Source organism: Dermochelys coriacea, chromosome 7 (genome assembly GCF_009764565.3).
Source record: "Dermochelys coriacea isolate rDerCor1 chromosome 7, rDerCor1.pri.v4, whole genome shotgun sequence".
Taxonomy (NCBI): Eukaryota; Metazoa; Chordata; order Testudines; family Dermochelyidae; genus Dermochelys; species Dermochelys coriacea.
Window position 1 is genome coordinate 39,037,057 of NC_050074.1, and position 13,954 is coordinate 39,051,010.

Below are 13,954 nucleotides of genomic sequence, written 5' to 3' on the forward strand. Positions count from 1 at the left end.
AATGCTGATCACTAATTTGGCTCCTGAACCACTGAGGTCTGAGTATAACTGATGTAATGGATATATATTTCTTAAATGGAACATACACTGATCGAAGAAAATCAACCGCTTGCCTGTTTCTTCTGCATGTTATGACGCAAAATTTCTCTGGGTACATAAAAATGTGCTAAACTTTTAAGAAGCAACTTGTTTAAGCTACATTTAGGTATTGAATCAGGAAAGCACTACGGCATGTGATTTTAAGTCCATTCCTATGCAGTGAAAGCACTTAAGCATGTGCTTAAGGGACACAAGCATGGGCTTAAATTTAAGTATGTGATCAAATGCCTTTCCTGAATCAGGGCCTTAAACAGAATGTGACTGGATATATTTTGTTAGATGAGGGCCTGATAATATTACAGGAAGTCATCAATATATAATTTGACAGTTGTGGTTATTCTGCATATGAAATCATATCAGTCAGTCACAATAGTGGCTACATAGTTAAGGCTGGAAGACATTTTACATTACAAATCTGATTGTGACAGATCCACTCATGAGACTAACTTCATATTCATACATGGTTGGTTTTTTTGCAAAAAACCTCTGTTGCTTATCTCTCTGCCCAGATAAGGGATTTTTTCAGTAGAAAGTTTGAGGCTAACTGGACAAGCTGTTTTCACGTTATCTATAATAGAATCATAGAAGATTAGGGTTGGAAGAGACCTCAGGAGGTCATCCAGTCCAACCCCCTGCTCAAAGCAGGACCAACACCAACTAAATCATCTCAGCCAGGGCTTTGTCAAGCCAGGTCTTAAAAACCTTTAAGGATGGAGATTCCACCACCTCCCTAGGTAACCCGTTCCAGTGCTGCACCACCCTCCTAGTGAAATAGTGTTTCCTAATATCCAACCTCGACCGCCCTCACTGCAACTTTAGACCTTTGCTCCTTGTTCCGTCAGCTGCCACCACTGAGAACAGCCGAGCTCCATCCTCTTTGGAACCCCCCTTCAAGTAGTTGAAGGCTAAATCACGTGCCCCAGTCCCCTAATCATTTTTGTTGCCCTCCGGTGGACTCTCTCTAATTTCTCCACATCCTTTCTGTAGTGGGGGCCCAAAACTGGACGCAATACTCCAGATGTGGCCTCACCAGTGCCGAATAGAGGGAAATAATCACTTCCCTCGATCTGCTAGCAATGCTCCTACTAATGTAGTCTAATATGCTGTTAGCCTTCTTGGCAACAAGGGCACACTACTGACTCATCCAGCTTCTCATCCACTGTAATTCCCAGGTCATTTTCGACAGAACTGTTGCTCAGATAGTCAGTCTCCAACCTGTAGCGGTGCATGGCATTATTTGGTCCTATGTGCAGAACTCTGCACTTGTCCTTGTTGAACCTCATCAGATTTCTTTTGGCCCAACCCTCCAATTTCTTTAGGTCACTCTGGACCCTATCCCTACCCTCCAGCGTATCTACCTCTCCCTCCAGTTTAGTGTCACCAGTGAACTTGTTGAGGGTGCAATCCATCCCATCATCCAGATCATTAATAAAGATGTTGAACAAAACCAGCCCCAGGACCGACCCCTTGGACACTCTGCTTGATACCGGCTGCCAATTAGACATCAACCCATTGATCACTACCCGTTCAGCCTGACAATATAGCCAGCTTTCTATCCACCTTATAGTCCATTCATCCAAGCCATACTTTTTTAACTTGCTGGGAGACTGTGGGAGACTGTATCAAAAGTTTTGTTAAAGTCAAGATATATCACATCCACTGCTTTCCTCATATCCACAGAGCCAGTTATCTATTCATACAAGGCAATCAGGTTGGTCAGGCATGACTTGACCTTGGTGAATCCATGTTGACTGTTCCTGATCACCTTCCTCTCCTCAAGTGCTTCAAAATCATTTCCTTGAAGACCTGCTCCATGATTTTTCCAGGGACTGAGGTGAGGCTGACCGGTCTGTAGTTTCTCGGGTTCTCCTCTTTCCCTTCCCTTTTTTAAAGATGGGCACTTTTCCCAATTGTCCAGGACCTCCCCCAATCACCACAAATTTTCAAAGATACTGGCCAATGGCTCTACAATCACACCAGCCAATTCCCTCAGCACCCTCGGATACATTAGATCTGGACCCATGGACTTGTGCATGTCCAGCTTTTCTAAACAGTCCTTAACCTGTTCTTTCACCACGGAGGGCTCCCCACCTCCTCCCCATACTGTGTTGCCCAGGACAGCAGTGTGGGAGCTGACCTTGTCTGTGAAGACCAAGGCAAAAAAAGCATTGAGTACTTCAGCTTTTTCCACATCATGTGTCACTAGGTTGCCTCCCCCATTCAGTAAGGGTCCCACACCTTCCCTGACCTTTTTCTTATTGCTAACATACCTATAGAAACCCTTCTTGTTACTGTTCACATCCCTTGCTAGCTGCAACTCCTGTTGTGTTTTGGCCTTCCTGATTATCCCCTGCACGCTTGAGCAATATTTTTATACTCCTCGCTAATCTGTCCAAGTTTCCACTTCTTGTAAGCTTCCTTTTTGTGTTTAAGCTCACCAGAGATTTCACTGTTTAGCCAAGTTCGTCGCCTGCCATATTTGCTATTCTTTCTGCACATTGGGATGGTTTGTTCCTGTGTCCTCAATAAAGCTTCTTTAAAATACAGCCAGCCTTCCTGGACTCCCTTCTCCCTTATATTAGCATCCCAGGGGATCCTGCCCATCAGTTCCCTAAGGGAGTCAAAGTCTGCTTTTCTCAAGTCCAGGGTCCGTATTTCGCTACTCTCCTTTCTTTTTTTTTGTGAGGATCCTGAACTCAACCATCTCAAGGTCACTGCTGCCCAGGCTGCCACCCACTTCTACTTCCCCTACCAATTCTTCCCTGTTTGTAAGCAGCAGGTCAAGAGGAGAATGGCCCCTGGTTGGTTCCTCCAGTAGTTGCACCAGGAAGTTGTCCCCAACACTCTCCAAAAACCTACTGGATTGTCTGTGCACTACTGTATTGCTCTCCCAGCAGATGTCAGGGTGATTGAAGTCCCCCATTAGAACCAGGGCCTGTGTTCTGGAAACTTCAGTTAATTGTCCGAAGAAAGCCTTGTCTACCTCATCCTCCTGGTCCAGTGGTCTATAGGACACGCCCACCATGACATCACCCTTGTTGCTCTCGCTTCTAATCTTAACCCAAAGAGACTCAACAGGCTTTTCTGAGTTTCATACTGCAGTTCTGAGCAATCATACCACTCTCTTACATACAGTGCAACTCGTCCACCTTACCTCCCCTGCCTGTCCTTCCTGACAGTTTATACCCATCCATGACAGTGATACAGACATGTGAGATACCCCACCAAGTCTCTGTTATTCCAATCACATCATAGTTCTTTGACTGTGCCAGGACTTCCAATTCTTCCTGCTTGTTTCCCAGACTTCTTGCGTTCATGTACATGCACCTAAGATAGCTAGCCAATTGCCCTGCTTTCTCAGTATGAATCAGGAGGCCCCCCCGCCACCTGTTGCACCCTCCTTCTTGCATTTCTTCCCGGTATCCCAATTCCCCACTTACCTCAGGGTTTAGATCACCGTCCCCCGGCGAACCTAGTTTAAAGCTCTCCTCACTTGGTTAGGAAGACTGCCTGTGAAGATACTCTTCCCTCTCTTCGTTAGGTGGATCCTATCTCTTTTTAGCAATCCTTTTTCATGGTTGAGGAATCCAAAGCCCTCTCTCCAACACCACCTGCGTAACCATGCATTTACCGCCACAATTCGATGGTCCCTACCTGGGCCTTTTCTTTCAACAGGGAAGATGAATGAGAACACAACTTGCGCCTCCAAATCTTTTATCTTTCTTCCCAGAGCCACGTAGTCTGCAGTGACCCACTCAAGGTCATTCTTGGCAGTGTCATTAGTGCCCATATAGAGAAGCAGGAAGGGGTAATAGTCCGAGGGCTTGATCGGTCTCGGTAGACACTCCATCATATCCTGAATTCTAGCTCCAAGCAAGCAGCACACTTCGAGTCTCTCGGTCTGGTTCGCAGATGGATGACACTGTCCCCTTTAGGAGGGAGTCCCCGACCACCACCACCCGTCTCCTCCTCTTGGGAGCAGTGGTTGTGGAACCTGCATCCCTAGGACAATGCATCTCATGCCTTCTGGTCGATGGGGTCTCCTTCTGATCCTTTCCCTCAGATGGCTCTTCCAGATCATTCGCTGCAGCAGTACCTGTGCAGAGCACCTGAAAATGGTTTCTTACCACTAATCTGCATAGGGGGTACATGGGTTCTCCTCATTCTTCTTCTGGAGGTCACATGCTGCCAATTTTCTTCCACATCTGCGTGCCCTCTCTGATTCTTCAGCATGTTGTGCTTCCAGAACCAAGCACTGACTTCTGTCCAGAAAGTCTTCATTTTCTCTGATACAATGCAAGATTGATACTTGCGTCTCTAGTCCTTTAACCTTCTTTTCCGATATGGAGACCAGTTTGCACTTTGTACAGATGAAGTCACTTCTATCCTCTGGGAGAAAGACAAACATGACATCCTGTACAGATCACAACAGCTGATCAACTGTTGAGACTTTGGAAAAAAAAAGTGGTTGTTTATCCATAGTTTGAAAATTATTACAATATTTTTCATCCGTTCATAAACTCAAAACAATTTCCTATTAAAATTTCAAACTTGTTTATACATTAATCCTCAGTTGCAACTGTGGCAATGGACTAACTTTACCAAGAAAGGAAGGAAAATCTTTTTAGTTATTAAAAGCTAATTTTTATGGTCTCCAGTACCATACAGTATCTAACAAAACTTCCATGAGAAGTCTAATGAGTACTGGAAGATAAGCAGCCCTGTAACAGGAACAATCAGATATGTATAATTACGAATGAGGAGATAGTTATATAAATTAAGTTCTGTAACTCACAGGAAAAAACCCTAACACACACACACACACACACACACACACACACACACACACACACACACACATCTTACAATATACAAAATTTTCCATTTAGTCTTGCCTTGCATACAGTCATATCAAATATAAGACTACCTGGAATCAATCTAAAAATAATATTTACATGTAATAATCATGCAAACACATATGAAGATTAGGATAGCACAGTCTCCCCAAACGGTAGCTCAGCAATAACCACGCCCCTCAGTGAGCCTCATAAATCATCAGGCAATGCTCCCCAGAACTCACCAGTATAAGTTATATCAGCATTGTAGTTCAAGTAAACTGACCTCAGACAAACAATTTCCACAGGCGGGTCATTAAGGGTAAAAAACATTACCAGAAATAGTAGCACATAAACACAGTTGTGCACATTATGTAAAGCAATTTTTACAAAACCTTGTACTCTGAGAAAAGATCCATTCTTATTGTTATGAAAGTGTCAGCAATGGCAAAAATGCAACAAAGAGAGCATTATAATACAGGAGGCATAACAAATCAGAGAAAGGCGTTAGCAGTTATTTCTCCAGGTAAACAGGCTCTAAGTTCTTCTAATTTTCAGCCTGTTGGACCCTCTTTTTCATGAACATTCTGATTTCATTGGGGTAATAGAAACACAGTTTTGACCACCACAAGCCACAGAGGTTCTCATAAAATACAGGAGATCTTATTTATTCCAAGGTTTAGCAATTCTAATTTTATCCAAGAATTTCTGTTGTCTCTCAAAAGGAGCGGGAAGTAATCAGGAAAAGTTTATTTGCATGTACAAGTACTGTGGTACTTGGGCTGATTATGATGTGAAAGCGTTGCAGATGTTACAAATTAATTTTCATGCCAGCAACCTCAATGCACCTACTATATAAAATGGATCTTATGGAACTCTAGTTTTAATAAATTTAACTTTCCATACTGTAATTCCACTGATGTCAAAGTTAAGCACATGTATAAGTCTTTGCAGAATCTGGGCCCTAATCAGTAAGCAATGGGAATTACTGCAGTGCAATGGATTGTTTATTGAGATCACACTGGCTCCCCATGAATAAATGATATCTGTACTGAAATATGGGCAAAACCATAATGCTAAGATTCTTCCATTCTGAACAGCAAGGTTTCTAGCGCAAATATGAGGACAATATAAGCAAACTGGAAAACAGGATTCAGTCATGATTCTTCATGAGATTAATAGGGTTAAACTGAGCTCTGTATCTGATAGTATCATGTCAAATAGAAACAATGAATGTAAAATAGCACTTTAAAAATTCTGTAAGAGAATGTTTTAAAAATTCAATATATCAGACAACAGTCCAGAGTAAGAATTAAGTGGTGTGGCCTATGCTGAGTCCTCTTTTTGTTCAAGAAGAGAAACACATACAAATAACATTTTTAAAAATCTGTTTTTTTTATTTTTCCTTACATGAAAAGGAAACGTTTGTTTTAAACTGTGTAAGACAATTGTATAATTCATGCCAACATTAGGCACTGAGGAGACTTTTTAAAGTTCACTAACTGAAATAAAAAATTAATACTAATTAATATTGCATACCATTTAATATACTAGCACAGGTTTTGGATTAATCATTCTGCTGGAAGAAGCTATTATTTCTTTATGTCAGAAAATATTGATATTATGTAATTACTCTGAATGCAACAACAAAACCAGTTTTTAAAATTTGGTGAGTTACAGTTCATGTATGCTCCATATTATTAAATGTTTATGCATGTAATCTACTCTGCTGCCCACAATTTTTAATCAGATACTTTCTGCTTTTATAATAATCACCCAATTAAGTGAAAATTATGGTTACAGATGTATGAAGTTGTAAACTGCCTCAACTTCATAGTAATCTGTATCACTATATATTTTTGTAGATTATGGAATATCCACAAATTGACAAGTGGAAACACATCAATACTTCTGAAACTTGCAGTCGATACTCATGAACTAATACATGTGAAAGGATACATTATAGTAATATAGTTCAATACTACAAAAACAATAGTTCAAATACTATTCCCTTTAATGATTTCATTAGAGCAACACAGTCTTCTAAGCAAACTGAAAAAAATTACTGATGTAGGCAAGTAGACCAAGGCATCACCACTATTGTGCTAATAAATAGCATCTGAAAAACTGTACAGTACTTGTTTCGTTTTGTTGGATCTTATCATTGCAAGTAATGATTTCTGGGGGGTTAACAATCTGATTTAATAAACCATCAGGTATTACATGGTTTCTTGTCTCCAGCATCAGCTGCAATTATTTTAAGAGGTTAAAACATGAGACCAAGAGCCAAGTCATCATTATCCCAGCAAACTTGTAAGCAAAACTGATGAGCCATTTCAGCTGAAAAAACAGCTAAAACCTTTATACAGCTACAATAACTGAATAATCACTTCTTACAGCGAACTTTAAAAACATTCATGTGGTATTACTATACCATACTGCAAGACTAAGTATAGATGTACAACAGTATAGACATTTATAGGCATCAAAAAGGGTCACAAATCATCAAAACCAACACTGTTCAGAACTTTTATCTGTCTGATTTTAAGTGGCACACAGTCAAAGTTTTTATAGATCTTTATCCACTGCATTTTCCCATAAGTCAAGAAGTGTCATTTTTTTCTTGGTCACTATGATAGTAGAGGCATATTTTCCACATCCCCCATAACAAAATAGAACTTAACTTTTGATTGACCTAAGAGACAACTGATTTCTTTAGGAAGGATCACACATTGACACTACTCACTAGGCAGCTACTTTTTCTTACAATTAACTTCCCCAAAAACTCAAGGAGAAATGTGTTTATTTTTCCTCTAACAGAAGTCTAATTGGCTGTGAACATATATACTGTACTATAGGTCTTATGATCTTAGAAGAACTGGTTATCGCATTCTTGCAAGGGTATTTATGACCTGTAACCCTAAGATGTTATATTGTTATCTCACTGCACAGTGTGACACACACAAATGATTTTGTAAACAAAATGTCACTGATCAATTCTAACAGTGAATCATTTGATCCTATGTTTATAAAGCTGAGTATTAAGGACGAGGTACCTTTTGCCATTATGTGTTTAGTCTCTAAAGTCTGAAGTATATTTTCTTACCTCAGCATCTTGAGTTTCCTGATGTAATAAAGTCAGACCTGTTAGATCTTCTAAGAAGGAATGTGAGGAATTAAAAACTTTTGCAAGGAAATTAAACCCCTCTCGTTCATACTGGTCAAGGACCTGTGAAGTAAACAGACAGAAAAGGATATAAAAATAACATGTAAAAGGTTTACTATTACTCATTGCTACATATAGTATATGAAATAAAGGGTAAGCTTTTTGCACACCCATACAATTATTGTGCAATGGCTAATGAAGAAAGTCACAGTGGGGTAGGGATGAGAAGCATTGACAGTATTACAAACATTTTCATACCATTGCAGAGAATCTTTCATTTCAGAACTACCCCATATAAGAAATGCCAATAAAAAAGTTGTATTCGCCTTTATAAATCATGCAGGAAAATTTGCATATTCTGTAGAACCTGGTGGAAACCTCCATTACACTTTATTTGTTCTGTTTTGTACATCGTGGCAACTAGGACCAAATTTTTAGCGATCGCAACAGAGTGTACAGTCATTCCTTTGACAAGAGTTCTATTGTACATAGGATTTTTAATTTCCTAATGGTATGACTTTTTAATCACTATTGATAGAAAATGACTATATTGTCCCCCATTTATTTCTTCCTATCTCTGATATACATACAGAGCATATACCATTTCTCTCACATATTTTTTTTCCTGTCCATTTTGAAAAGTCCTCCCAATCACCACATCTTAAGTAAAATGCTAAGCACTTTTGGATAAGAAACAAGAGAATGTTGACGCAAAGTTGAAATGTTAAGTAAAAAATTATCCTGTTATGTACTGTTCATATTCCACCTTTCAATGTTTTTGTGGTGAAAGAGCTGGGAACTGTACTGTTAACTCCTATGAATCACATTCACTCTGCTTCAGAAGGTAGGTAGCTTCCCCTAAAACTGAAGTAGTTCATTCTCCCTGGATTGCAAAAGAAGCTGGAAGTGCTGCAGCTAGTACTCTTTAATAATCACTAAATGGATTCAACTAAGTGAGACTCAATGTAAGTGATATTTTGTTTTATTGTAAATGAACCATTCATTCAATGCTCCTAGTATATGTACTATTAAAAAAAATGTACACTCAGAAAGAAGTCCTTCTGCCCAATCATTTAAAATAAACCAAAATCACCTCTTACCCTCTTCAATAACTTCCTTCTTTTCTAATCTACCCCTCCTCAAAAGCCTAGGAGCACAAACAGGCCTTGCATTGCTGTAGCAGAAAATTGTGGGAACTTGCACAAACTGTCAGCATTCATCATTAGAGATGCAGCAAAATATGTCTAAAGGGCTTTCCCATACTGTTCTCTAGAACTTCCAGCAAACTGCCCCGGGGGAATCTAATAGTTTTCAGCTGGCAGCACTATAAGTTTAATTGGCTAAGGAGCCTGGGAGATTGACTCAAATCTTGTTAAATGTTCATTTAGCAGCACAATTAGCTACTGCATACTTAGGTTTCCAAGTATTACAGACAGTTATGAAAGAATGAAAAATATTTTATTAAAGAGAAGAAAGCTGGTGCAAAAATCAAATAGTTAAACAGTTCTGGAGGTGGTACGTTTGGAGATGAACTGAAATGGAAATCTCTGAATGCTGACATCTCTAACAGCGTTAATCTGAGGAAGGACAAATAAATGGCTACAACAGAATGAAGAATCAAGCTTCTTCTTAAATCAAGCCATACACATTTAAACATCGAGACGTTAATAGCACTATATGTTCTGGTAGGAAATCTAGAGAAACTGTTATTAATACTCCAGAGATGTATTTCATATACCAGGGGTTTTGCATTCCTCTCAGTGCGAGAAGTTAATCTGAGTAAGACGACAAACTGCTTACAAATGTATAAGTATTCCTTTCTTACATAATGATCTTTTTAAAATTCACTCCTTAGAAATCAAAATACCACCATTAGCTAAGTGCTCACAATGTACATGAAGAGAATTGGGAAATAGCCTTCCATTTGAGATGTGCCTTTCTTAACATTATCTAGCATATACAGCAATACCTTTTCAAATTACTCTTTGAATATACATATATATATTTTAATTACTACTCTCCGTTCCAAAAGTCTATTAAAAACAACCAGATGTGCAGCAGCTTCTTGCATCTGGCTCTTTGTAAAACACTGCATATAGAAGTCAATTTATAAACTTGAACTGTATTCAGAGTTAGGCCTGCATGTAGTCTGCAGAGTTATCATCATTATCCAATATGTTATTAATTTACTTTGTTGGAACCACAATACAGAGTTTATATGACATCTCTTTAAAGATATAGGCTAGATTATATTCATGGTATGTAACAGCAACACATAGTCCACTAGCCATAAACTGTAGCATTATCCTGAAAAATTAGAAGCATCTCAAATACAAAGCATACAATAACATATTGGTCCTTGCCCACAGTTAAAATTTGAAGGATGTACAATACTTCTGGATAATCAAACGTTAAGGAAATGGAAAAAAGGTAATACAGGCTCAAGTGACAAAGTATTAATAAAAGTGGCAGAGTGTCCTGTGGCAATACATCTGTTAGTCTTTAAGGTGTCACAGGACTCTTTGCCACTTTTACAGATCCAGACTAATACGGCTACCCTTCTGATATTAATAAAAGGATACTCTCAAGGGTTAAATCAGTTTTTAAGTCATGTGTATTTTCTTTTGTTAATACTAACAGTTTGGAAGCTATAAACATGTCAAATCCCTGGTACAATCCTTGTCCCCCTGCTGCTCCTCTTGCCCTCAGTGAAATACAGTACCAGTCTAATTTCCCTCTCCCAAGTTCTGTTTCCTTCTACCTCCAAACCCAGACAACATTAGATCCTAGTCAAATGCCCATCTCCAAGTTCGCAGGAATTGTGACTCAACTCAGATTGAACCTTTCTGCTGATGCTTCCCTCCTGTGCCCAGTATCATTCCTTCAGCAGCCAGAGTTCTGTATACAAACTGCCCTGCTTTATTTCAAGTCTAAGCCTTTTATATTTGCCAGGATAGCTGTGCATGAATACTTGTGTGTGCATTATGTGTACTTGCAACTGAGCAGCTGCATGATGCACTGACATTTTCAGTGCACAGTATTGGTTTTCGATGGATGACCTGGAAGTGGAAGAATGTTTTTGTATGTTTGTTGTAAGCTTCTTTGTAATGTGATCAGTATGAAAGTTCCAATTAAATGTACTTTTTAAAAAAAGGTCTGTTGATAAATAGAATATTAATAAAATAAGGTATGTTAATTCATAAAACTATGAGCTAGGGTATATTATTTTGGGGTCCATTAAACTGTAACAGAACCCCTTTAAATTGCATATGAATTATGCTATTATGACCAAATCTCCTTTTGCTATAAATTGAACCTAAACTTTATTTTTCTGGAGTTGAAACTCAATTCTGTTATACATACACTCCTTCCTGTGAACATGTTGCTGGCTTCACATGATCCTACGATGATATATTTGGTTAGGAAGGCAAACATGACATTACAGTGTCAGTGTCTTGAAAAATCTATATCATTAACCCTAGAGAGACATCGCTACTAGAGCACTCTTCGACAGCCTTGTGGATGAGGGGGAAGCGGTAGATGTGGTACAATCTTAACTTTAGTAAAGCTTTTGGTACTGTCTTGCATGACATTCTCAAACAAACTAGGAAAATGCACCTACATAGAACTACTATAAGGTGGGTGCATAACTGGCTAGAAAACCATTCCCAGAGAGTAGTTATCAGTGGTTCACAGTCATGCTGGAAGGACATAACGACTGGGGTCCCACAGGTATCAGTTCTGGGTCCAGTTCTGTTTAATATCTTCATCGATGATTTAGATAATGGCATATAGAGTACACTTATAAAGTTTGTGGACAATACCAAGCTGGGAGAGGTTTCAAGTGCTTTGGAGGATAGGACTAAAATTCAAAGTGATCTGGACAAACTGGAGAAATAGTCTGAAGTAAATAAGATGAAATTCAATAAGGAGAAATTCAAAGTACTCCACTAGGGTACATCTACAGTACGAAATATTCAAAATTATTCTATTCGAATTTTCGGAAGCTATTTATACATTTGGTCTTCTGTGTCCCACTAAAGTGCGTGAATTCGGCGGAGTGCGTCCATAGTACCAAGGCTAGCATTGAATGTCAGAGCGATGCACTGTGGGTAGCTATCCCACAGTTCCCGCCACCCACTGGAATTCTGGGTAAGCTCCCAGTGGCAAAAACATTCTCGCAGGTGTTTTTCGGGTGTGTGTCGTCTGTTGCTCCTCCCTTCGTGAAAGCTACGGCAGACAATCGTTTCGCACCTTTTTTGGCGTACAGACGCTATACTGCTCTTCAGCAGACGGTGCACCGCTGCTCTCCTGCTACTATGAATCCACCTCTCATTTCTCTCATCTTCCTATGTAATCTCTACTATCCACCTCTTTTCTCTTCCTCATCGAACGCTTCCACTGCCAACTCTGCTCGGCCATCATGAACCGAGCAGCACAGCTTTCGCCACCAACTCTGGTCTCCCGCTATTGCCGCCCTTCTTAGCTTCTCCATGTTGTCTGTCTTGGGCTCCCGCCTCTGTGAAAGCTACAGAAGACAACCATTTCCTGCCTTTTTTCAGCTACCTGGAACTGAACAGCACCTCTTCCACTGCCACTCCTGCTCCTACATTTCGTGCCCTTTTTCCAGGATTACCCATGCAGACGCCATAGCCATGGAGCCCGATCAGATCTCCGCTGCAGTTTTGACCATTGTAAATACCTCAGCGCATTATCCAGTAGTTTGCGCAGTACCTGCAAAACTGGGCAAGAAAGAGATGACAGTGCGATTACAATAGTGATGAGGACATGGACACAGACATTCCTAGAAGCATGGCATGTGGCGATTGGGAGATAATGGTGGTGTTGAGCCAGGTTCACGTCATGGAATGAGGATTCTGGGCCCAGGAAACAAGCACAGACCGGTGGGACCACATAATGTTGCAGGTATGGGATGATTCCCAGTGGCTGAGAAACTTTCGTATGCGTAGGGCCACTTTCATGGAACTTTGTGACTTGCTGTCCCCTGCCCTGAAGCGCAGACACCAAAATGAGAGCAGCTCTCACAGTTGAGAAGCGAGTGGCCATAGCCCTGTAGAAGTTTGCAACGCCCGACAGCTACCGGTCAGTCGGGAATCAGTTTGGAGTGGGCAAATCTACTGTGGAGGCTGCTGTGCAGCAAGTAGCCAACGCAATCACTGACCAGCTGTTATCAAGAGTAGTGACTTCAGGAAACGTGCAGACTATTGTGGATGGCTTTAATGTGCTGGGGTTCCCTAACTGCAGCGGGGCGATAGACAGAAAGCATATATCCCTATCTTAGCCCGGAACACTGGGCAGCCAGTACATAAACCGCAAGGGGTACTTTTCCATGGTGCTGCAAGCATTGGTGGATCACAAGGGACGTTTCACCGACATCAATGTGGGATGGCCGGGAAAGGCGCATGACGCTCGCATCTTCAGGAACTCTGGTCTGTTGAACAGCTGCAGGAAGGAACTTACTTCCCAGACCAGAAATTACTGTTGGGGATGTTGAAATGCCTATAGTTATCCCCGGGGACCCAGACTACCCCTTAATGCCATGGCTCATGAAGCCGTACACAGGCAGCCTGGACAGTAGTAAGGAGCAGGTCAACTATAGGCTGAGCAAGTGAAGAACGGTGGCAGAATGTGCTTTTGGACGTTGAAAGTGCGCTGGCCGGCAGTTTACTGACTCGGTTAGATCTCAGGACAACCATATTCCAATTATAATTGCTGTTTCTTGTGTGCTCCACAATATCCGTGAGAGTAAGGGGGAGACATTTATGATGGGGTGGAAGGTTGAGGCAACTCGCCTGGCGGACAGTTTCGCACAGCCAGACAAGAAGGCGCTTAG

The 13,954-nt window shown here is 40.6% G+C and overlaps 1 protein-coding gene across 7 annotated transcripts in view; it reads right to left on the reverse strand.

The window, feature by feature from the left end:
- ATG7 (autophagy related 7) overlaps positions 1-13,954 on the reverse strand; it is a 267,326-nt gene that overhangs the window by 143,023 nt on the left and 110,349 nt on the right. For all 7 annotated transcript variants that reach the window (XM_043519113.1, XM_043519104.1, XM_038408830.2 and 4 more), the window contains one exon: positions 8,041-8,163. In XM_043519113.1, the coding sequence (XP_043375048.1) occupies positions 8,041-8,163 (123 nt within the window). The remainder of the gene's footprint in view (positions 1-8,040; positions 8,164-13,954) is intronic.